This window comes from Suricata suricatta, chromosome 2 (genome assembly GCF_006229205.1).
Source record: "Suricata suricatta isolate VVHF042 chromosome 2, meerkat_22Aug2017_6uvM2_HiC, whole genome shotgun sequence".
NCBI lineage: Eukaryota > Metazoa > Chordata > Mammalia > Carnivora > Herpestidae > Suricata > Suricata suricatta.
Window position 1 is genome coordinate 5,608,653 of NC_043701.1, and position 23,158 is coordinate 5,631,810.

Consider the following 23,158-nt stretch of genomic DNA (forward strand, 5'->3'; position numbering starts at 1 on the left):
GGCGTCCCCCCAACCCTTTTTATTTTTATTTTAATGTTTTATTTATTTTTGATACAGAGAGAAACAGAGCATGAGAGGGGGAAGGGCAGAGAGAGGAGACACAGAACTGGAAGCAGGCTCCAGGCTCTGAGCTGTCAGCCTAGAGCCTGATGCGGGGCTCGAACCCACGAACGTGCGATCTGACCTGAGCCGAAGTCAGAGGCTTAACTGACTGAGCCACCCAGGCGCCCCCCGCAACCCTTTTTAAAGTAGGCTCCATGCCCAACATGGGGCTTAAACTCACGACCCTGAGATCAAAAGTCACATGTTCCACCTATGGAGTCAGCTGGGCGCCCCCACAGGGGGGCTTTACTAAAGGAAAAGATACAGGGCCTCTGACCCAGCTGGGGTGCCCTGAGCCATAGCGCCCAGCATGGCATGGCAATGCCAGCCTTGAAAGGGCAGAGCCGGTGCATTTGACTGAAGATGCTGCCAAGGACCCAGCAATGATGGGTGCGCCCGGGGAGGCCTCCCAGCAGCCGGAGCAGACACCTCCAGAAGGCAGACCAGCAGTCCGCGAGCCTGGTGCCACTTCAGTGGGTGGAGGGTGTCGTGCTGATCCAAGGTGTGGGGACGAAGGGCAGCGGGAGAGGCTGGCGGGAGAGGGCTGCGGGGGTTTGGCCCAGACACCCCCGAGGCGGATGGCCAGGGCCTGGTCATCGGTGCCCAGCTCCATATTTGGTTAAATAAATGCTCACTTGCCCGCGTATCTGCGAATGGGGAGACGCTACACAGCAGGCCTGAGAGCATGTGGATTTACCTCCACTCATTTATTTACTGAAATCTTTCTATTCCGTCTCTTCCCATGAAGCATGGAGGCTGCAGGGTTCACACTGGTGGGCTCGGGCTGTGAGTGGGAGAAACACAGTTTGCCAACTGACCAGGATCACACAGCGCTGCAGTGACCGGTCCACCTGTCTGTCATCCTGACAAGCCTGCACTTCCATGGGAGCAGGGACAGCGTCGCGCCCATCGTCGGTGTGCAGCACATGATACACAGATCTTGGAAGGAGGTGAACCACGCTTTATTGTACACGTGACTGGCTTCTGAGGCTGCAGCATGGGGAGTTTTAAGTACTTGACCACAGACTATCCCGTTTCAACTCTTAAACTCTCAAGATGAGGTACCGCCAGGCTTACGACCCACGTTTAAGTTGCAGGAGCCACGGTTGAGGCCGAGGCCACATGGCGAGCGTGAGGCTGACCGCACAGCCTTCCGGCTCAAGGCCCACCACAGACCTCACTACTTCCCTGGGGTGGCGGTGGAGGGTGCTAGGACTTGGGGAGGCTGCCTGGAAGAGGTCTGGGGAGACCGGAGTCTGGTGTCAGGAGGGGTCTCTGGGGGGGCTGGGGGAGCAGGAACCCGAGGGGTCAGGCAGGCCGGCGTGGACTTGGCTGGGAGCTGAGGCTGGCTCGGGGCTGCCCTTCCTGGGTGGGCCAGTCTGTGCTCTGCCCCACCCTGGGCTGCGGCCACCCCAGAAGTGACCTCTGATCAGTGAGGAAGCAGGTATCAAACCAGGGTGGCTGTGGCCCTGGGACATTTCAGGTGCTTTGTCCCCAGAGTAGCATGTGCTCCCAAGCCACACCCAGAAGAGGGCCTCTAACCCCAGGCTCCTGCACGCACACCTGCTGCTTCTTCCAGGCTGGCCTCTGGCTACAGCGGGCTCTGCTCGTCCTACCATGGCTGCCGCCCAGGAACAGGGCACTGCCCTTCAGCGCCACAGGATGAATCCAACCGAGTTTGTGAGCCTGGGGGCAAAGCACTGCCTTCTCCCCAGAGGTTTGGTGGCTGCTAGCACCATATGACCCCCACGGCTGGAGTCTGGGGTGTGTGCCGGCTCCCGCTCAGTCTCCTTCAGAACTGGGTATCCTCGTGTGGGAGGGTGTCCACCACCTCACAGGGTGGCGGGGATGAGGTGCACGGGGCCAGGGCAGGGGTGAGTCGGCCCGGTGAGCCGGAAGCTCCTCGTGGAACAGACTGAGGCGCGCCATGCCCCTCCCCCCCTTCCCAGGGGCCGGGGGCACGTGGGGCACCTGTTTCGCTGGACGGGAGTGTGTGTGTGTGTGTGGGGGGGGATGCAGTCTAGAAAAAGGGCCGTGATTCACAGAGTGGGGAGCAGGAGGGGAAGCTGTTCTCAGGAGGAGAACTTGGGTTCAAGGCGCTGGCCCAAGGGGCCGGCTCCTTCTCCCGGGGCTCAGAGAGGCAGTGGGGACGGAGCGCAGAGGGGGCTCGGCCAGGAAGGTGAGGTCCTGCTGGGTGTGGGGAACTCTAGTGTGAACTCCTGTCCCTGCTCCCTGGCACTGGTTTATACAGAGGCAGGGCTTGGGCGCTTTTCGGCTATCAGGCAGGGGGGTAACTTGGCAGGGTTCTTGGGAAGGGCCGGGAGGGTCTGGGAAGAGGGAAGGACCAGAGCAGGGACCTGGGGATTCTGCCGCCCCCTCTGTGCAGCCTAATGACTCATGTCTCTGGTGGGAGGGAGGGAGGCAGGCAGGGGGGGGAAGCAGGGGGCCGGGAGTGGTCCCACTCCTCACCACCCCCCCCCAGCTTAGCGAGAGGCCCAGGTTGCACTGTGAGCTGGGGAGCAGCAGCCCACACCCCAGCTTCCTGGGTGTTTGGTCCCTGGGAGCTCCCGAGGTGAGCCCCAGTCCTGGGCGCCGGTGCTCGGCAGCAAGGAGCCCTTCAACAGCCGCTCTCAGGACTTGGCGTGGCGGGTCCTGGGGTCTCTGGGCATCTCGGGAGCTGGGACATCCAGCGCCTGTCTCCGGATGAGCTCCGCGTAGAGCCCGCCCTTCTTCAGGAGCTCTTCATGGGTCCCCGCCTGGAGGGAGGAAGGAGGGCCCGATGGTCACCCCAACCCAGTTCACAGCCCTGGGAAGGCTGGCCTCTCACCAGCCATCGGGCTCACGGGCTTCCCAGCCAGTGTCCCTCCTGGAGACGCTGAGCACCCAGGGCACTGGCATGTCTGAACTCGCTAGCACCGTCTCCCTGCTTAGCTGGGTTTTGGAAGAGCATCTGAGTCCTTCTGTCTCCCTTACGGAACCCAGAGGAGTGAGCAGCTGGGAGCTGGGGGCCAGACCTCACGCAGCCTCCTGGCCTTGCTGCAGGCCAGCCTCTGGAGAACGGCTCCCGGCCGGCCCCTCGCCCGGGTCCCTGGTGCTGCCTCTGCCCCTAGGCCCCTTCTCCCTAACGCTCCACACTTCTCCGAGTCCCTTCCCTTCGGTCCTGGGAGTCACGAGGTAGCTCTGCTCCCCCGCCCCAGGACAGTGGAAGAAACGGGTGCTGAGAGGCCAGGGCAGGAATTCCTGAGTCTGCACAGGGCGCTGCTTCCGGAACATGCCCCAGGCCCCCAGGGCCAGGCCAGACCCTCACACAGTCCAGCTGGGCCACTCTTTCCACTGGGTCCGCGGCCAAAACTGTCCCAACCTGCTGCCCGGCCCCCAGCTGACCTCGCAGACTCGACCGTGGGCCATGACGACGATGTGGTGGGCCCCCCGCACGGTGCTGAGCCGGTGCGCGATGACCAACACCGTGCGGCCGGCGCTGGCGCGGTCCAGGGCCTCCTGCACGACGCGCTCGGACTCCGAGTCTAGTGCGCTGGTCGCCTCATCCAGGATCAGCACGGTGGGCTGCTTGACGAGGGCACGGGCGATGGCGAGGCGCTGCTTCTGGCCACCAGACAGGGTTGCGCCCCGCTCACCTGGGGAGGACGGGGACAGGGCGGGGCCTTGAAGCGATCTTCAGCTCTGCACTTGGGGGATGGCCCCTCAGAGGGACACCTGGGCCGTCTGGAACTTTCCATCTGGTCCCTCGGGCTTCCCACCTTCCACTGTGCACATTTGTCCTGCCTCTGATGGGTCTGCGTCCTGACCCCATGACCCTGTGCAAACGCACGCGTGCACTCCCACCAGACAGAGGGAGGGGCACACACGCAGGACTCAGTGAGCCCTGGAGACACCCAGTGACCCTCCCACGCCGGAGCAGGAGCTCAGAGCCATGCCTGGACCTGCGGCTCTAGCCGCCTTCTCCTGGCCTGCTGGGTCTCTGCCGCCGTGGGGACATCCATGACCTAGAGGTGGGCCCTGGAGTGTGGTGACAACCTGCCCCAGGGCATTCTGGGAAGACCACACTTGGGGTCTTCCGTGCTCACAGGATACAGCAGAGGGGGCAGCCTGGGAGCGGAAAAGAGCACCAGGGACACGGAAGGTGGCGCTCAAGAGAGGTGTGGGCACAGAATCTCTAATTGGGGGTGGGGGGGGTGGGCTCTGGGCAGTGACCAGAATGCACTGTATCAGTAACGGAGCGTAGCCAGGGGTGTTGCCAGCCTGAAGCTCTGCCAGACTGAGGCCTAAGTTTCAAGAAGAGCTGAGAACCCCAGGTATGTCTATACCTAGAGATGTGCTGGAACATTCCGCAACAGAGCCAAAGACTTGGGATGATAAACATGGCCCCAAAGGTTGAAAACAAGACCTCTGAGATGAATGCACAAAGCTGCAAGCCTCAATATGAATATTCTAGTGGGAGGCTACGACATTGGAATGTTCCAGAACCACAAAAGCCTTTCTCTAGATAGGTCAGAAGGGAGGCCTGTTCAGTCTCATCAATCCCTGTGGGTAGCTAGATGGAAGTACTTTGAAATTAAGGGGTAGGGGCGCCTTGGGGGGACTCATTGATTAAGTGATGGACTTCGGCTCAGGTCATGATCTCACGGTTGATATGTTCGAGCCCTGCATCGGGCTCTGTGCTGACAGCTCAGAGCCTGAAGTCTGCTTCAGATTCTGTGTCTCCCTCTCTCTCTGTCTCTCCCCCATTTATGCTCTATTTCTCTCTGTCTCAGTAATAAATAAACATTAAAAAAAAAAAAGAAATTAAGGAATAGAAAGGTAGGAATGAAACAAGAGCCTGAAGCACAAGAAATTACCAGAAGACAACAGTCCAGTGCTTCTGGTCCGGTCTTAGCCCACAGAGGCTGCTGGTAATTAGGCTCTGGAGGTCCCCAGCACCGCAGGCACCCTTGCCAGTGTCCCCGGCCGGGTTCTGCACCTGCACCTCCTGTGGCCTCCCCATCTCTGCAGCCTGTGTGTGGCTCAACAACGGGTCCATGTCTGCCCCCCTTGGCCGCAGGCCTCGCCTTCCCCGATGCCAGGCCTGGGCTCCCGTAGCCCGTTCTCGAGGGCACTGCCCAGGACTCACCGACGATGGTGTTGTAGCCCTCGGGGAAGCTGCGGATGAACTCGTGGGCATTGGCCTCCTGGGCAGCTGTGTAAACCTCCTCATCCGAGGCGCCCAGCTTCCCAAAACGGATGTTCTCCATGATTGTCGTTCCGAACAGGACTGGCTCCTGTGGGTGGAGGAGAGGGGTCCAAAACGAACATTCTGACTTTGCCCCAAGCCCTGGAAACGGCAATTTTTGCCACCCCAGAACGGGCCTCTTGGAGGGCAGGTGAGGGCAGTGCAAAGTTACAAGTCTAACACGAACAGAGAGACCTACCAAAGTGGGGAGAGGCCGAGCCCCCTGCTGGGCATGGGGTCCCTCAAGAGTGGGATGGGGAAGTGGCTGGGCCAGCCGGCCTGGCAAAGCCCCTCCTCTCTGGAGAGAGCGGGAGGAAGGGGCGTGCATTCTGGCTTTCTCCACAGTGGTAGGTTGGTGAGGGTGCCCTCTTTATCCACTCGCAGGGGCAGGGTGGACCCTCTCTGGACAGTGCCACCTCACACAGGAGGAAAGAAATGGGGCCAAGGGCTTCAGGGTAGGGCCGTGGGGCCTTGCTTAGTCAGGGGTGGGGGTCTCTAGACCTTCTAGACACCACAGGTTTGTCAGAGGACCCAGGGGTCCTAAAAGAGTGCACCTGCTTGGATGGCAATAAGGGAGGAGCCGAGGTCCTGCCCTGGTGAGGTGAGGGCAGAGCTGCGGTGGGCCGGGGAGGGCAAGTCCCAGATCCCATGACCGCGGGGGAGCCAGTCAGAAAGCCCGCAGCCCCCTGCTCCTGCCCCACAGAGAGCAGGGGGTGAAGGCTGGGAGGGAGGAAGAGGGGAAAGGCTCGCGTGCAGTAAGGACCGAGAGAAAAGACAGAGAGCGGCTGCAGGCCATAGACACACTTGCCACCGGGAAGCCTGTCCTCTCCCCACCTGGCTGATGAAGCCGATCACCTGGCCCCGGAGCCAGGAGGGATCGAGGGTCCGCAGGTCCCGCCCATCCAGGGTCACTGCGCCGGCCGTGGGGTCGTAGAAGCGCTCGAGCAGGGAAGCAACCGTGGTCTTTCCTGGCGAATTGGATGGGGACACAGAGGGTCAGGGAGGTGGCATGGTTTCTGGAGGCCCCTGGTGGCGGGCGAAGGGGCCCCTCCTCCCATGCCACTCTGCGTGGCTACTGTAGGAAGGAAGGTTGCAGGTGGGGGAGGGGCTCCTCTCACCTCCACCGGACTGCCCCACAAGGGCCACGATCTTGCCAGGGGGCAGCGTGAGGGTGAAGTCTTTGAGCACCTGGAAGCCGGGGCGGCAGGGGTAACTGGAAGGAGCCAACGGAGAACCTTAGTCAGACCAGGTTCCTGGCCCCTTTCTGTCCCGGTTCCTCCTTGAGTCTCACCGTACCCCAAGGGGGACTCGTTTGGAGGGAGACACAGACCCACAGGCCCTCAGCCCAGAGGAATTGACCCCCCCGGCCACCCGCTGACGCCGCTGACCTGAAGCACACGTTGTGGAACGTGATGGCCCCGTGCAGGTGCTCCCTGGGGATGCAGTAGCCCCCAGCCAGCGGAATGCGCGGGCTCAGGGTCATGTACTCAAAGACCCGAGCACCCGCGCTGAGTCCCCGCACCACCTGGGCAGGGGGTTAGAGGCTGAGGTGAGGGAGGGGTGGGGTCTGCGGGCACAGCCGGCAGCATAGCACCATCTCCTGGACTCCCATGGAGTCCCTTCCACCTGACACCCAGTGCCTACAGCACACAGGGGACGCTGCTTGCTGCCAGGACTCCAGCCCAGATCCGATGTCCACACCCTGGGGCCCGCCCCCGACTGCCACTCACCTGGCCGAACAGGACAGAGAGGTTGGCCATGGACCTGGGAGGAGAGAAAGGTTCAAAGAGTGGGGCCAGGAGCCCCAGAGAAGGCTGGCGCCAGAGGGGAGGGTGTGGGACTCAGCTGCACGGGGGCGGGGAGGACATGCCCATGTGAGGCTAGGAAACAGGGAACCTGAAGGTGAACACAGAATGTTCCTGAAATCTGGGACGGCAGGAGCCCTGGGATCCGGCAACGCCAGATAGTTCACCGGCAAGTTGCTTCTCCTTTGAGCCATGTTATCTCCTTGTTCTCCCCTTGGCCAGATGAGTGTGACAACTGTCTGCTACCTCAGGCCTGGGGGCTCTAGGGAGATGGACGCAGAAGCAGGCACGGGGCTCAGTGGAACAGGGCTCCGCGTTGCCTGCCTGCACCAGCTACGCCAGGGAGAGCGCCAGCGCTGAGAACAGGTCAAGGCCACAAGGCCCAGAGGTCAAGGTCAGATCTCGAGCAACAGACTCCTGGGGGCGCGAGGACTAATTAAGGTGGAAACATGGATGCTCATCCTTTCAGGGAAGGAAGATAATCAATGACATGGCAGGGTTGGGGGCAGACTGTGGGAGGGACCCCAAAACAAAGTTCCACAGAGAGGCTAGTGCGGGCTTGCCCAGCGTGAGGCACGGCGCCAGTATCTGTCTAGGGGTGGCCTCTGCCGGGCAGGGCTGTCGGCTGCGGGAAGGCGGTGAGTCATGCTGCACAGTCACCAGCCCCTGACCGGGCTGGCCCGGCCCACGACAGTGTGTGCGTCTGGGAGTGCGCACGCGGGTCCTTCTCGAAGAGGAAAGTCACTTCTTCCAGCGCCAGGGGTGGGGAGGGCAGGGGCCTGCAAGGAAATGGCGCCGGCAGGCCCAGAGTTACTGGCCTGTGCCGGAGTGGGTGGGAGGCCTCGAGCAAGGAAGAGCCAGGGCAGCGAGTTATCTGTGGATGACAAGGGAGAACGCTCTCCACAGGAGATCCGGAGACCATTAGGGCCCGGCAGAGGCGCCCGGCCGCAACCCAACACCAGCCGCACGCGGCTCGTTGGTGTGTGATGACCTTGCTCTCAGAGACGGTGCGCCCGAGAGGCCTGGCGGGAAGGCGGCCCGTTCCCGGGGAGGCCCAGACCTGGCTGTGGGACAGGCGGCCTGGCCCTGACTGTGGTCTGTCTAGGGACCTCTCCGTCTCCTTCAGAGACATAAGGATACAAAAAGAACACCCAGAATGGGGTCTAAAGGTTGAGGCTGCATCCCTCTCCCCCATTCCCCTGCTGAACCCCAGGAGGAAATACATCAGCCTGCTAAATAAAACAGACTGAATTTCTCCAAGGTGGTGGTGAAGAATCTCCATGTGGGCAAGGCCCCCTCCCCCAAAGGATGATCCTATGGCCTGTGGCTGTGGGAGCCGCTCCATTCAGCCTCCAGAGAGGGAGAGAAAGAGAGAGCAGAGATGAACTTCCTAGACTTTTCTGTTTGTGAGAGAGCACTGCTAACCCGCTAGCCAGTGCTGTGGAGGTGAAAGAAAGGGTCTGAACTCAGGCCGTGCAGGGACGTGGGGGCCTGGACGAAGCGAGTCTGATGGGGGAGGGCCATGCAGGGACATGCAGGGAAAGGGAGCCCTTCCCAGCACTGCCCGAGCAGGGCCACACGGTGACTGCATGCACAGAACCGGGCGGGTCTGCCAGGCTCCTCAGGACCAGAGCCAGAGGCCAGGGCCCAGCTTGGGGTCTGGGCCAGGTCCCATCTCTACAACATCCAGGGGTCTCTTCGCCCCCAGGCTGCCAGGGAAGAGGTCACAGGCTGGAGGAGGGATGAGGCCACCCAGGGTCTCGACGTCAGAGAAGGGGTGAATGGGCCCAGATGTGGGAGCACCAGACCCAAACAGGGCCAAGGATGGGGGTCTTTTCTGTGAGCCCATCTTTGGATTGGCGCCAGGCCACCTGGGACATGATAAGGCTGCTGACGAGGGGCGCTGTCGGAAACAGGCAGCATGACACGAGGCAGAGCCAGGCCACGAGAGGCGGGAGCAGTGGGGAAGGGGCACGAGGGGGTCTGGGGTGATACTCGGTTCTCCTGATGTGGCCGACAGCAATACAGGTCCCTTGTCTTCAACGATCTATTACGGCATGTTTGCTTTTCTGTTATTCATCGTGACATCTACTTCCGCTTTACGGACTTTCATATACACGGCGTGTGGGGGAGCTAAGGGATGAGGAATGGCAGCAGGAACTGCTGGTTCAGCTCAGAAGAGAGAGGAGAGGAGGCCTTGGGGGTTTTGAGCAAAGGAAGCTGAGCGCTCTGGGCAGACAGGCCCGGCGGAGGGGGCGGATGGCGCAGCAACAAGCACACGGAGCTCCAGGCTGGGAGGGCAGGGGAAGGGCTGAGCCGTGTGGCCCGGGAAGGGCAGGGGAGGATGGCGGCGAGCTCGTAAAGGGCATGTCAGAGACGGTCTATCTGCACTTGGGATCTTACTCAGCCTCAGAAAGGATGGAAATTCTGACCCAGGCGACGCTATGGACGAACCTGAAGACACTATGCTGCGTGGGATGGGCCAGCCATGGAAGGACAGGCGCTGTGCAATCTCACTTGCGTGAGGCACCCAACGCGGGCAAACCACTGACACGGAGGTTGTCGGGCTGGGGGAAGGGTCGTGGGGGCTCAGTGTTTAACAGGTGGCTTTGGTTCTGCCGGACGAAGAAGGGCTGGAGACGGAGGGTGGCAGTGGCTGCACAACTCTATGCGTACCAACGGTTAGGATGGTAAATTTGACATACGTGTATTTTGCTACAGTGGCCAATTTTTTAAAAAGCTGTCGTGGAAACTTCAGAGCTGTTTAGGCGGCCAAGGATGGCAGCTGCATTCCTGAGCGCAGGGTGAGTGAATTGGCCTATAGGGAGCTCGTGGGTGCCCGGGGCCCTCTCCCCAGCCAGCCCCCGGGGGGCAGGCCACCATCCTCGGAGTGCAACAGGGCGGGGACAGCCTCACACTCACCTCTGCACTGTCTGGGATGCCACCAAGAAGGACATGAGGTCTCCTCCTGTCAGCTCCTGCCCAGCCACGAGGGAACCCCCAACAAATAGGGTGCCCAAGACCATGCCTGCGTGTGGAAAGGGACAGGCAGTCAGGAAGGCAGCGGCTGGGAGCAGGGGACAGAGCCTGACCCAGGCATCCATCCCCAGTTCCGGTCCCTGCTGTGCCTCCAACTAACTGAGACATCACCAAGTTCCTGGAATGGTGTCTGCCTTCGTTTCATGTGGAAACCAGTGTGAGTGAATGAGTGAGTGAGTGAGTGTGTGTGTGTGTGTGTGTGTGGGTGGTGGTGGTAGTGGTGGTGAGCTCACGCACCCGGCGCTCCACAGGTGTCTGAAGGACATCAAGCAGGCGGACAGCCGCCCCTCCCCTGCCTGGCTGGGACCTGCCCTTCGCTGCTCCAAGCTTACCCCTAGCCTGGGGGTGTGCCCCCACCCCCGGGTCGGGGGGGGGACCTGCTCACTGCTCACTCACAGTTGAAGGCAATGTTGGAGAGCCCCTGGAACAAGGCGATGCCCCTGCCCAGCTCCTCTGCCTTACTGCGGGACTCCTCCAGCTCTGCTCCGTAGCGTCTGGGGAGAGAGGCCAGCCCGGCCATCAGAAAGCAGTGGACTGCAGGGCTGGCGGGGTGCACTCAGGGAGTCCTCCCTGCTTCACGCTCCTCCCGGCCTGGGACTCACTCCTCTTCCCGATGCTCCATGGCGAAGGCCCGCACGGTCCGGACGTTGCCCAGGGCCTCATCTGCTACGCCTGTCGCCCTCGCTATCTGCAAGGAGTCCCAGAAGCAGGCGGCTGGGCTGGGGACAGGCAGGAACGGAGGGGCGGGGAGGCGTGGGGGGAGAGAGGATGGGCAGTAATGCTGATACCTGCTCCTGACATTGGCGAGACAGTCTGCGGAGAGCTGAGCCCAGTAGGGTGCCAACTCCCATGAGGGTGGGTGTGGCCACCAGCAGCAGCAGCGTGAGGCGGGGGGACAGCATAGACAGGGACACCAGGCAGCCAGCCACCTGGGTGCAGCTTCGCAGCCCCTGGGGGAAAGAAGGGAGCCAGGAAGGCTGTGTGGCATCAGCACCACGACATGGGGACTTGGCCAAGGCCAAGGATGGTGACAGCGCTACATTCACAAGGCCAAGGCCACAGGTCTGACCCCAGGGGACCAACTGGCAGTCCACCCAGTCAGAAAACTGAACCCTCTCCTAACAGGCACAAAAGGCTGGGCGAGACTGTCTCTGGGCCACAGCACCCTTCCCCCAGACAAATCCCCACTTGCTTCACTTTCTGCTTTTGGAATTAACAAAGAGAATCGAGCAGGGACGTCGCCGGGGACTGCTGTGGGTCAGCGTGAGGCGTGACCCAGCAGCCACGGTGACCACGGGTGGATGAGGACGGGACATCGCTCGTGCAGGACAAAGCCTTCCCCCGATCTCATTAACACTTGTCAGCGGGCCAGGCACTCTGGGGGAGGCAGGCAGAGTGACTGTGCTCTTGGCAAGCCGGTCCAGGAAAGGCTCTCGTCTGAGTCCTTGGGAAGGTTTTCCGGGGAGGTAGAATTTCAGAACAGGAGAGAAACAGCCTGTCCTGACCTTGGACGATACCTCGGCACCTCCCTTCCGTGAACTTCCCCATTCCCTCACCCACGCCCTCACCAGACAGCAGGCTTCTCCCTTGGTGTGAGGCTAGGCTCGGGGCCCAACAGCAAGGCGGGGTGGGGCGGGGCTGGCCTGCTGTGTCTACACTGGAGAGAGTGTGTGTGTGTACACGTGTGTGGGGGGGCTTGGGGAACTGACCTGGGAGATGACGAGTTTGAAGGACGACTTAAACTCCTGCACATCGGTTGTCAGTCGGCTCACCAGCTGCCCTGTCTTTTTAGCATCAAAGAAAGCAATATCTTGTCTGGTGGTAGGTCAAGGGTATGGCAGGGTGGGGAGAAGAGGACACGTTAGTTCAGGCGGAGACCCTCCCCCTAGGCGTATCGGGACCCCGGGGCCGTCAGCACCCCCCGGCCATACCCCGCAGCTGGAAGTACCGGAGCAGGTTGCTGAAGAGAGCCCTCCGCATGTCCTCGGCCATGCGCTCGCCGATGCGGGACAGCAGCACCAGGTACCCGAAGGTCAGCAGGCCCTGGGAGAGAGGCTGGGGCACTCAGGGCCACCCAGGCGGCTCCTCCGGGGGCCCCCGGGCCCTCCCTCCTGCCGTACCTGAATGCCATAGAGGATGAGCAGGTAGGTGCCGAGACTCCGGGACTCAGTCAGGAAGCTACCCACATGGTCCCGCGTGTACTTGGCCACGATCTCTACCAGCTGGCCCAGGAGCAGGGGGATCTGCACATTCACCAGGGCTGCACCCAGTGCCAGCTGTGGGGGGGGGGGTGGGCAGACATTTAGAGAGGGCCGTATTCTTCCCCATCCCTGGCCCTGACCTTGGCCCTCCCTCTCCTGGAGCTGTTAATGTTGGGCCACCCCTGTGCTTCTCTGAGTCCCAGGCCAGGCTGCCAGCGCCTGGGGACTCTTTTACCCCGCACACCCAGCTGCCCTGTGCAGGATCTCCCGGTGGTCCTCAGCTTCCGGTCCCTGAGGCAGCCAGCTCTTGCTGCTTCCCAATGTCTATTCTGAGACTTGGTGGGGCAGACAAGCTGTCCCCAGGCAGCTCTGGCTGGCACTTCTGCAAACCCCTGGCAGGGTCCTTCCCCGTCCCTGGTGTGGGGGCAAGGGGAGGGGCATCTCACCATGATGGCCACCGCCAGGACCAGCAGGTGGGGGCGCAGAAATTGCCAGAAGAGCTTCCAGTTAAAGCGGGAGTTCTCGACACAAGGCTTAGAGCCGGCAAGAGGGGCCTCTTCTGCCTCACACAGCGCCACAGGGCAGAGGCGGGGGCACTTACTCAGCAGCACGGGGCCCAGAAGGACGCCCCCGACCCAGCGCCAGGCAGAGGGTCTTTGGCTTGGAGCTGGAGGCGCTCGAAGGAGGCAAGCCCGGAGCTGGGAGCGCAGCTGGGCCATGGCCCTGAGGAGGTAGAAGCTGTGGCGGCCATCAGAGCACCTGCAGGGAGACAACGGTCTCGATGGCTCACAGCCTGACGGAACTTCAAGGGAGCAAGAAACCAGGCCGGCTCTGGGCTGAGGCCCCTGGACGGCATTCCCCCATCCGTAGGGCCCTACGCTGCCCCGCCCAGGGCTGTGCCTTCGGAAACTCAGTTTCTAAGAGACACACATCCAGGCCAAGTCGCCGAGGAGCGAGACAATGGCCAGTAACCAAGTCGGAAAGGCGTTCTCGCTGTGCTGCCAGACAGCAGGGCCCCCTCGGGTCGGGGGCCATCTCCAACCCACGTTCCTTCTGATCGTGGGACATCACTCCGGACGCCAGCCAATCCGCAGGCACTCCTTTTACAGCCGAGGAAACAGAGGTCCCGAGGGAATCTGGTGCAGAGAGGCGAGAGGGACAGCACCCCACGCCACCCTGGGCACTGGGCCCCCACCTTGCCAGTCAGTGGCCTGGCTGTGTCTGATGCTCCGTTCCCTGGGAGGGAGATGCCCTTATTCTTACTTGATGGAAGAGAATGTCACGGGCACTGAGAGAGCTGAAACAACTTGTCCCCAAGCAGCAGAACCTGGACACAAGGGGACCCTGCTGTGTGGCTGCAGAATCCAGTCTTGTTCTAGTCTGCCGCGTGGGCCGTGCCCAAGGCTGGGTGTGGCAGGGCCTGGAACGGCCCCGGGTCTTCTGACCCCCGGTCCCTGCTCAGTGCACCCCAGCACCCTGGCTCCTCCCAGGCCCTGAGTGCTCATGTGATGGCGTATAAAGGAAAATGGTGACACACTCCCTCACAACTGAAGGAGGAAAAAGAAATTAATAATCCAAATATCTTGTCATCTGAGATTGGCCCAAATCACCTCCTCTGTTTTGCGGTTTCCCTATTGACACACGGCAATGTCGGGGTGAGTGCCTACTGTGTGCCTGCGCTCTGCTGCGCGGCACCGGGAACAAGAGGTAAACAGGACAGACCACATAACTACCCTCACGGTGGTTATCTGAATCTTAAAGATCACAGCAAAGGAGAGAAGGCTGGAGAAGGGCGCCTGGCTATGGGGACCCTGTTACAAGCAGAAGTTATTTGGCCAAGAGTAAATGGTGGGAGGCTCGAAGATTCAAATGAGGTCATCAGTGGGGAGAGGCTTTTCAGAATGAATATGGGGGAAACCCGGGTGGTTCAGTCAGTTAGGTGTCTGACCCTCGATATTTGGTTCAGGTCATGATCTCACAGTTCGTGAGACTGCGCCCCGCATCAGGCTTTGCACTCAGAGTGGAACCTGTTTGGGATTCTCTCTCTGCCACTCATGCGATCTCTCTCTCAAAAGTAAATAAATATGCATTACAGAAAAGTAAAAACACAAATAGGGGCACCTGGGTGGCTCAGTGAGTTGAGCGTCTGACTCTTAATTACAGTTCAGGTCATGCATGATCTCACAGTCCATGACACTGAGCTGTGCACTGGGATTTTTCTCTCCTCTCCCCTCCCTGCCCCTCCCCTGTTTGCACGCATTCACTTGCTCTCTCAAAATAAGTAAAAAAAAAAAAAAAAAAAAAAAGAAACGAATAATGTTTCTCTTTACTCTTATGGTCTTTTGTGTTTTCAGATGCTCCCAACTAGGGACCCCACCTCATCCTTCCCTTGTTTCAAGGAGGCCCGGGTCCTCTGTGTAATGACTCCTTCCAGCCCATTCCACCCGCCTGGCTTTTATGTCTTGTTTTCCACTGGGTACTTTATGTTTATCCTAAATTTTAGACAGAGAAACTCACCTGCCTTTTGCCCTGTGTAATTGTCCAATTTCCCCGAGAGATTTTATATTCCTTGAGGGCAGGAAGCTCTATCCTTTTCACATCATTCCTGGCACTTAGCAGAGTTCTCGTACATAATATTCAGCAAACAACTGTGTTGAGTGCATGCCCTCATTAGAAACGCAAAAGGGAGAAATCTAACCTGACCTGCTACTGCATTGTTTGCAAAGTTGTCTAATCACTGAGGCCAATGGTAAGAAATATGTTGTACATTGCCACCCAGTACATTAAACATAGCTCACACAAAATTTGAAATGCTTCACAAAACAATAGTCACCCTAATTTTAAAGTGTGTATTGTATTCTACTCACTTGTTTTATTTTTATTTATTAAAAAAATTTTTTTTTAATGTTTTGTTTATTTTTGAGACAGAGAGAGACAGAGCAAGATCGGGGAGGGGAAGAGAGAGAAGGAGACACAGAATCAGAAGCAGGCTCCAGGCTCTAAGCTGTCAGCACAAAGCCCGACGCGGGGCGTGAACTCACGACTGTGAGATCATGACCTGAGCCGAAGCCGGACGCTTAACTGACTGAGCCACCCAGGCACCCCTCTACTCACTTGTTTTAAAAAGTAGGCTCCACACTCAACATGGGACTTGAACTTAAGACCCTGAGATCAAGAGTCGCGTGCTCACTAGGCACCCTCTATTGCATTCACTTTGACATGACCCTGACGCCCTATGTTCATTTTATGATCTCCTGTGTTGTGACTTGCACATTTGAGAGTCACTGTGCTCGTGGGCACACAAATGCTTGCATATTGTTTGATATTTTACTCTGGTTTAAACTGTATCAACACTCTTATTCTTTTCCTAAGGACTGTTCCAAGCATTTTAATAATTTATCATGGTTACTTTCCAGCTTCTCTCATCTTCTCCAAACTAAGACTCTAGGCAGGGCTTGGTCACTGCCAAGAACCGGCAAATTGCTTCCCAGCAACGGTACTTCTAGCTCCAGCTTGGCCCAGCTCTTGCCATCTTTCAATCAGATGGGCTTTCAAAATGACACAAGTCTGTATCAACCCACCCCTGCCAATCTGGTGCCTGCCTGGCCCACAGATTATTCACTCCAGGATTAGGAAGGAATCTGTCCCTTCTCTTAAAACAGTTACACTGTTTCAGTTTCAGGGTCTCAGTTTCAGGGTCTACGTTCGTTTCCTACCAGTGTCACTCTCACTTTGGACCAACACGTGTAAACATAAAAACACACATGTACGCGTTTCTAGATTGACTTTTTTTTTTTTTTAATTTCTGCTGAAAGTATCCAGATCTAGGAACAATTTCTGTTCAGCTCATACTGAATCTTAGGAGCAACACCAATACTAAATGTCTCTGGACACTCATAATTTTTGTCCAAATTGCGGACCAATTCCAAGAACGAGGAGAGGGAGGGAGCAGGACCAGACCCAGACTGGACACCTTTGCAGCATGGCGCCCTCTGGTGGGAAGCGCGGACCGGGTTTGGTCACCGACCTCTGGAGCGTTCCCTGAGCACCGCCCACACGCGGATACAGACGGGCCGAGTCTCCTGCGGGCACCTGGGTAGTCGCTATAAATAACTGAGGCCAATCCCTGGGGAGTAACAGTGTACCCTCGGGCCGGCCTACAACTTCCAGCATGCCTCGCGCGAGCCTGGGACTCCATCTCCCGGCACGCCCCACGCCCCGCCAGCCGGTTAACGGCCCGCACTCCCAAGTAGGTCTGTCGCTTTTTACCTGACGGCCGAGAATATCTGGAAGCTGAGGGGTAGTATCAGCCTGCCTGGGACAGAGCCACGCCGAATTCCGACCCGAAATAAGTGCACCAACATGATGGGACGTGAACACAGGCGCAGCTGGCAACGGCAGCTTCACCCTCATCCCATTGAGGGCTCCATATTGGCTCCAACCCCCATCCCGACAGCCCCCTCGCGTCTCGGCGACGATTGGCGGAAAGACGCATCAATCTCGTCGCAAGCTGTGATTGAAGAAAAGCTGGTCGATCCTCCTCCTTCCGGAACTGTGATTGGAGGCAGCCGACTATTTTTTGCCCGCCCCCAGCTGTGGGCGGGGCCGAGCTTGTAGGGCATTGCCTTCCGCCCACTGCCCGGGTCAACCCTGGGGTGAGCTTACGTGTGTGGGCTTAGCGCGTCCCTCCGCTGCGGGAGTGACCATGGTTACGCGCCAGCGTTACCCCCGACCTCGGGGCTATTGGTCTATGGGTGCTGTCGGCGGACTCTAGAGTTCCCAGGGCCTCTGAGTGTCGAGTGTTGGTCCTAGGGGACGAAGGGACCAAAATGGCCTGGGGAATTTTTTCAAAACATGTGCACGTTTCTTGTCATCCGTCCCTATCTCCCAGACAGGTCAGAGCTCCAGAGATGGCAGTCACGTGTATTTGGGAAAAGTTTATCCTGGTGATTCTGCTGCACTCGGCGTGCTCAGCGATTGAGTACCGCTAGTGTGGAGGTCCTGTACAGCTTATGGAGGCCGCCGTAGGGATCCTTCTTCCCCCAGATGCCTTTTCACCGCAGCCAGGGTGACTTGCCTAAGGCTTCCACCGCGCAGCTGCTGCGCCTCTGTTAAATGCTTATTTATTTCTTCCGTGTAATTATTTGCATAGTTACACTTCCTCCCTCTCCCCCGCCCTCGCCATGGGCTGTGACTTCTTTTTGAGTAGTGGCTCAGGTTCATTCATCCAATTCCCCTTCCCCTCCAAGTGATGCCTGAGAGAGAAGAGTGTCCTTTATAATAAATTGGGGGTGCTGGTGGAGAAGCTGTCAATCGATGAATCTGGGGTGGAGCTGGGTATGAAAACATGTCAGATTAGGTTGAGGTTGGGCTGGGTGTAGGGGCGGGGTGTTAATGTGAGTGCGGAGGAATACTGGGGTGAGGGAGGTTGAAAAGAGATCAGGCAAAACCCTACGTAACCCATTTTGGCAAGTGCCTCGGAGAGATGGGTATTTCCCAGCCCCGCTGCGACCTGGGACTCCATCTTGGGCACTAGGATGCCATCCTTCAAAGGAGTGGCTCTGCCCTCCTGCTCAGGGATAAAACCACACTAGCCCCAAGCTCTGGTAACAGTTTCCGGCCCAGGAAGGCAGCACAGAAGGAGAAAAACAGGCCTATCTGGTCTCGTGTTTTGTGAGCAATTCCATGAAAGCCTCCACGGTCCTCCAGTGAACGCTCTGGGAAGCACTTTGTTCTCTCTCTTTCACAGAGAGTGTCCCCTACAACAGCCCTCAGGCCTAAGCCCCGGAGACCCTGACACCTGGGCAGCTGAGTCAGCACCTCAGGAATGGGCTACAGCAGGAAACCTGGTGATTCAGGGCCCTAGGAATGGCGTCGAACATGCCAACAAACCGGCTGCCCCCTTCTTGAGGTGGCAGCAAGGAACTCAATTTAGCCAGCTCATCCGTGGGTATGCAAGTTATCCTTCCCCTATCCTGGACCTCCAGCTGCCCTCTGCTGGTTCAGCTCTGATGTTTCTCACGGGGGCCCCCAAAACTGGCTGAGGACTGGGGAAGAGGGTTTCGGTGTTTCCCAGGCTAAAGAGGAAAACATATGGAACTTCCAAGGAATGCTTTTATACTCTAAGCTCCCCCAACCCATGCCTCACATCCAGAATGGCTGCCTCCCTTTCTTTACTTCTGCTCTTTCCTCAGTTTTCTCCAACCTGCCTGCCCGGTCCGGCAGTCTCCCCTCCCCCTCATATTATCAGACAAATAGAACATAGAACACCAGCCCTTCTTTTTGTTTCTCTTCTTTTTGCTTTTGGTCTTAAAGCAGATCCCTGTGTGCGTGTGTGTAGGGGAGAGGAGACCAGATTTTAAGAAAGCAAAGATTTAACACCTTAGTTTCATAGTCTTAAGAATCCTCTGGTAGGAGTTTCTTTGGCTTTGTTATTTTGGCTGCTACTCTCTGGCCTCCCCTTTAAATCTATTCGAGGTCTGAGGAGGGGACAGCAGGTGTCTCTGGGCTCTTCAGCCCCTGCCTGTCCAGCTTATGCCCCTCCCAGGCACAGAGGCTCCGCTGGCCATGACAGGTTTGGCCACAGATTGCCCTGGAAGGGGCGTGAGTGGTCAGACAGGTGACTGCGAGCTGGGACGCCCAAGGCCTGCCCAGACTGAGTCACCTTGCTGTTGTTGTCCCCATCCTTGCTGGAGTCCCTGCTCGGCAAGCCAGACCTCTGTGGATACGGCAGCAGCTCCCACCTGTCCAAGCTTCCAGGAGAAGCTACTGGCCCCATGGTGAGGCAAGTGGGCTGGGGGGGGAACAGAGGGCGGCTGGGGCGGTGGGGAGACCTGGGGCCTGGATCATTGCCCCTCCTCCCCATGCCGCTGCCTCCTCTTCCTCCTCCTCCATGTCGGGGGCCTGGCAGAGGGAGGATTTCCATCTTCTCTCTGTCCCCTGCCCCTCACGCAAGAAGCTCCCCTTCCTCAGTCCCTCCTCTGGCCCTGGGCCCCCCCTGCCCGGCGATGCAGGCCCCAGGGGGCTCTCAGCCTCCCCACAGTGCCCTCCCTACCCCGACAACGCAAGCAGGGCCCGCGACGACACCCAGCTCTGCTCCCCCCTTTTGGGGGTCTCACTCCACCCCACCCCTGGCGCCAGTGACTCCCCCTTCCTCGCACCGATGCCCCCAGGACCCTCCTGGGCTGCGGATAGGCCCTCTGATCCCTGAGCAGGATTATGAGCGGCTGGAGGACTGTGACCCCGAGGGGTCCCAGGATTCACCCCTCCATGGAGAGGAGCAGCAGCCCCTGCTTCATGTCCCCGAAGGGCTCCGAGGTGAGTAGGGGGGGTATGTGGGGCCATGAGGCGGGGAAGCTAGGGCCTCCTGAGGATGTGAACTGGTCACTCAGGTGAGAGCCAAGTGCCAACACTCTCCCCTCTGTGCCCAGGCTCCTGGCACCACATCCAGAACCTGGACAGCTTCTTCACCAAGATATCCTTTGCACTCGGCCTGGCAGCACTGGCGTGGGAGGGCCCTTTGGCACTGGTGCCATCTTTGGCTGGGAGGCCCTCAGGGCGCAGTGGGTTACGGAAGAGAGGGAGATGTGTCGCCGAGAAAGGCCCGTCGTGCCCCAGGCTTCTTGACGCGCTGCCACATCTATAGCTACCACCAGAGGAATGGCTTTGCCTGCATCCTGCTAGAGGACGTCTTCCAGCTGGGGTGAGATGCTTGTCCCCAGCCCCAGACCCGGCATCTTGCTCCCTCAGCAGTGCCTGCTGCTTCGGGTCCCCTCCCCAGCAGCCCCGAGGCTCGCGGGGAGGGGAGGACCCTCGGGGCTGCTGGAGGCCGGGGTGGGAGCCCGCCCGCCCTCGGACGTGACCGCTGCACTCTGCGTCTCCCAGACAATTCGTCTTCATTGTCACCTTCACAACCTTCCTCCTTCGTTGTGTGGATTACGACATTCTCTTCGCCAACCAACCAAACAACCGGACGAGACCTGGCCTGCTCCACAGCAAGGTCACCTTGGCGGATGCCATCCTGTCCTCCTCCCAGTGTGCCCAGCGGTGAGTGACAGCTGGTGGGGGGGGGAGCCTGCGGGGGGGAGAGATGAGCAGGCAAGACCCCCCCATCCTTCTGTCCTTTGGTCTAAATCAGCAGTACTCCAAGTTTTTGGTCTCAGCACTCGTTTAATGCACTTAAACTTGACCAAGAACGCCCAAGAGCTTTTCTTTATGAGAATCCCATTTATATTTACCTCGTTAGAGATCAAAGCTGAGGATAGCTTTAAAATCTAGGAATACACAGCACACGTTCATCAGTTGCCGACACCATGTCACCCATGTAGCCTCTGGAAAAGTCCACAGTACGCTCATGAGAGAATGAGCATGAAAACAGCAGAAAACCTTTGTCTTACCTGAAAATAGTTGGACCTTGCCCACACTTGTAAGGGCCTCAGGGCCTCCCAGAACCCACACTTGGAGAACTGCTGGTTGAGCCAGGTCCCCCTCTCTATGACTTCTCCATCGCCCCCCAAGTCTGGTGTCCCTTTCTATGGGGCTCCCACTTTCTCGCTGCTCTCTGTCCCACCCCACACAGGATCCGCTCCAGCCCCCTGCTGGTCTTCCTTCTCATCCTGGCTGCAGCCTTCTGGCTGTTGCAGCTGCTTCGCTCAGTTTGCAACCTCTTCAGCTACTGGGACATCCAGGTGTTTTACAGGGAGGCCCTGCACATCCCCCCGGTGAGCTGGGCAGGCGTGCTGTGGAGGGGTGCCACGTCAGGAGGGGCAGAGAATAGGGAGGGGCAGGGGCTAGACAGGAGGAAGGCCTCACTGACACCTGCCGAGGCCCTGAGTCACGTTAGGGGATGTACCAAGGCATGGTCCTTACCCTAGCGGAGTTTTGTTGACTTTCTTGGGTTACGGAAGATGATTTAGGGTCACATGCTTGTGGTCAACACAGTGGATATTTAGAGGAAGGGCATCCATCTGACTTTACAGGGCAGGAGGAATTTGGGCGGGGCTGGGAGGGCATTCCAAGCCCCGGATGCAGGAGGTGGGGCGGCAGTGAGCATCTGTGGGCAGCAGTGAGAAGATGGACCCGCCAGCCTGCCACTGAGTGGTCAGGCCCCGTTGGGTGATCCACCTCCCTCTCTGGCCTCCCTCACTATTGCAGGGAGCCACCGTGTGGGCCGCTTCACACTCCTTGTTCGTGCTTTGCCCTTTCTTCCCTCCCCATCTTGTCCACGCTCCTCCTTACTCTGTTCCTGAGTTCTTTCTTGAAGGCTCAGCTCAAAGGCTGTCTTCTGCAGCCAGCTTCCCTTGCTCCCCTCAGAAGGGCAGAACCTCCCACATGGCTCTCCTGCAGGGCCAAGGGAAGAGGTTTCCAAAAGCCCCCTTGAGTGGGGAGCACCGACAGAGTGCAGGGAGGATGGCGAGGGCCAAGGGAGCATTGATGGGGGGGAGGCAGGAGTTCGAGCGCTGCTTCTCCAGGAGGCTGCTGACCCTTCTCTTCCTCCTCCTCCCTTCTTTCTCCTCCTCCCCCATTCCTTCCAGGGGAAGGGGAGAGCCTGGGATGGACTGGAGAGGCTGGCCTGGAGGGACTTGACTAAGCCGGACTGGGCCAGCCGGGTGAAACTGGGCTAACATGAGGTTTGCAGATGAGACCCAAGTGAGATCTGACAGCACCCCAGGCAGACATGGGCACAGCCAGTGTCTTAGGAGGGTTAGGGGGCAGTGGAGTAGGGGTCGGGGTCGCTGGGGAGGGGGGCTGTCTCAAAGCATGCTGAGATAAGAGGTGGTGATAGGCCTGGGAAGGAGAGACAATTTCCAATTCCCAGCAGCAGCTCTGTGCCCTATGTGAAAAACTAGGGGGGGGGGGTGTCCAGAAAATGTGCTCCTGAGAAGCCAAGACCAAATACCCGAAGAAGCTGAATTATGAGGTGTACCTGGGAAGCCCATGACTCATGACCTTGAGAGTGGCAGGGGCGGGAGGAACACACTTCAGAAGACAATGAAGGGAATAAGAAGTGCCCGGGTCAGGGACAAGGTTGGAAGAGGGCAAGAGCGGGCAGAACGGGAAAGGTGACAGGTTTCGCCCCTCAAAGGACACGGGGAGAGGAAGGTGGGGAGAGGGCAGACGAGGGGGGTGGCTGGGGTCTAGGTGAGTGTGGGCATCACCGCACCCCCAGGACCAGGGGGCTGACGCTCACCAGCGCCCCGTCCTCAGGAGGAGCTCAGCTCGGTGCCCTGGGCCGAGGTGCAGTCCCGCCTGCTGGCGCTGCAGAGGAGCGGGGGGCTGTGCGTGCAGCCGCGGCCGCTGACCGAGCTCGACGTCCACCACCGCATCCTGCGCTACACCAACTACAAGGTGGCGCTGGCCAACAAGGGCTTGCTGCCCGCGCGCTGCGCGCTGCCCTGGGGTGGCAGCGCCGCCTTCCTCAGCCACGGCCTGGCGCTCAACGTCGACCTGCTGCTCTTCCGCGGGCCCTTCTCGCTCTTCCGCGGGGGCTGGGAGCTGCCCGACGCCTACAAGCGCAGCGACCAGCGGGGCGCCCTGGCGGCGCGCTGGCGGCGCACGGTGCTGCTGCTGGCCGCCGTGAACCTGGCGCTGAGCCCGCTGGTGCTGGCCTGGCAGGTGCTGCACGCCTTCTACAGCCACGCGGAGCTGCTGCGGCGCGAGCCGGGGGCGCTGGGGACGCGCCGCTGGTCCCGCCTGGCCCACCTGCAGCTGCGCCACTTCAACGAGCTGCCGCACGAGCTGCGGGCGCGCCTGGCCCGCGCCTACCGCCCCGCCGCCGCCTTCCT

At 59.4% G+C, this 23,158-nt stretch overlaps 2 protein-coding genes and 1 long non-coding RNA gene across 5 annotated transcripts in view; 2 read left to right on the forward strand and 1 right to left on the reverse strand.

The window, feature by feature from the left end:
- Nucleotides 1-1,040: 1,040 nt before the first annotated feature.
- Nucleotides 1,041-16,869, reverse strand: ABCB8 (ATP binding cassette subfamily B member 8). Of its 2 annotated transcripts, XM_029921335.1 has the most exons (16): nucleotides 16,644-16,756; nucleotides 12,821-13,133; nucleotides 12,294-12,449; nucleotides 12,122-12,216; nucleotides 11,883-11,988; nucleotides 10,962-11,123; nucleotides 10,776-10,861; nucleotides 10,570-10,667; nucleotides 10,057-10,162; nucleotides 7,060-7,093; nucleotides 6,718-6,854; nucleotides 6,448-6,542; nucleotides 6,164-6,297; nucleotides 5,231-5,378; nucleotides 3,487-3,737; nucleotides 1,041-2,858 (listed from the first exon to the last, which is right to left on the reverse strand). In XM_029921335.1, the coding sequence occupies exons 1-16, from the start codon at nucleotides 16,736-16,738 to the stop codon at nucleotides 2,733-2,735; spliced, it is 2,142 nt and encodes a 713-aa protein (XP_029777195.1). In that variant the 5' UTR covers nucleotides 16,739-16,756; the 3' UTR covers nucleotides 1,041-2,732. The 2 variants fall into 2 exon arrangements, with proteins under 2 accessions (XP_029777195.1, XP_029777201.1); XM_029921341.1 differs by lacking the exon at nucleotides 12,821-13,133 and having other exon boundaries at nucleotides 16,644-16,869.
- LOC115277295 lies at nucleotides 16,772-17,503 on the forward strand. Of its 2 annotated transcripts, none has more exons than XR_003902354.1 (2): nucleotides 16,772-17,029; nucleotides 17,266-17,503. It is a non-coding gene; the product is annotated as an uncharacterized LOC115277295 (long non-coding RNA). The 2 variants fall into 2 exon arrangements; XR_003902356.1 differs by having other exon boundaries at nucleotides 17,270-17,503.
- A 1,647-nt stretch (nucleotides 17,504-19,150) lies between these two features.
- Nucleotides 19,151-23,158, forward strand: part of ATG9B (autophagy related 9B) — a 7,957-nt gene continuing 3,949 nt past the window's right edge. Inside the window, exons 1-6 of the mRNA XM_029921437.1 lie at nucleotides 19,151-19,691; nucleotides 19,805-19,848; nucleotides 20,012-20,076; nucleotides 20,259-20,420; nucleotides 20,953-21,094; nucleotides 22,581-23,158. Coding sequence (XP_029777297.1) covers nucleotides 19,151-19,691; nucleotides 19,805-19,848; nucleotides 20,012-20,076; nucleotides 20,259-20,420; nucleotides 20,953-21,094; nucleotides 22,581-23,158 — 1,532 coding nt within the window. The remainder of the gene's footprint in view (nucleotides 19,692-19,804; nucleotides 19,849-20,011; nucleotides 20,077-20,258; nucleotides 20,421-20,952; nucleotides 21,095-22,580) is intronic.

Excerpts from the sequence above, each read along its gene's own strand:
- ABCB8 (XM_029921335.1), bottom strand. The coding sequence starts at position 16,738 with ATGTTGGTGCACTTATTTCGGGTCGGAATTCGGCGTGGCTCTGTCCCA. Across the intron at positions 12,217-12,293 it reads TCATCCTCTATGGCATTCAG|GGCCTGCTGACCTTCGGGTA; the intron begins GTACGGCAGGAG and ends CCTCTCTCCCAG. Across the intron at positions 6,298-6,447 it reads TGTGGGGCAGTCCGGTGGAG|GAAAGACCACGGTTGCTTCC; the intron begins GTGAGAGGAGCC and ends CCAATTCGCCAG.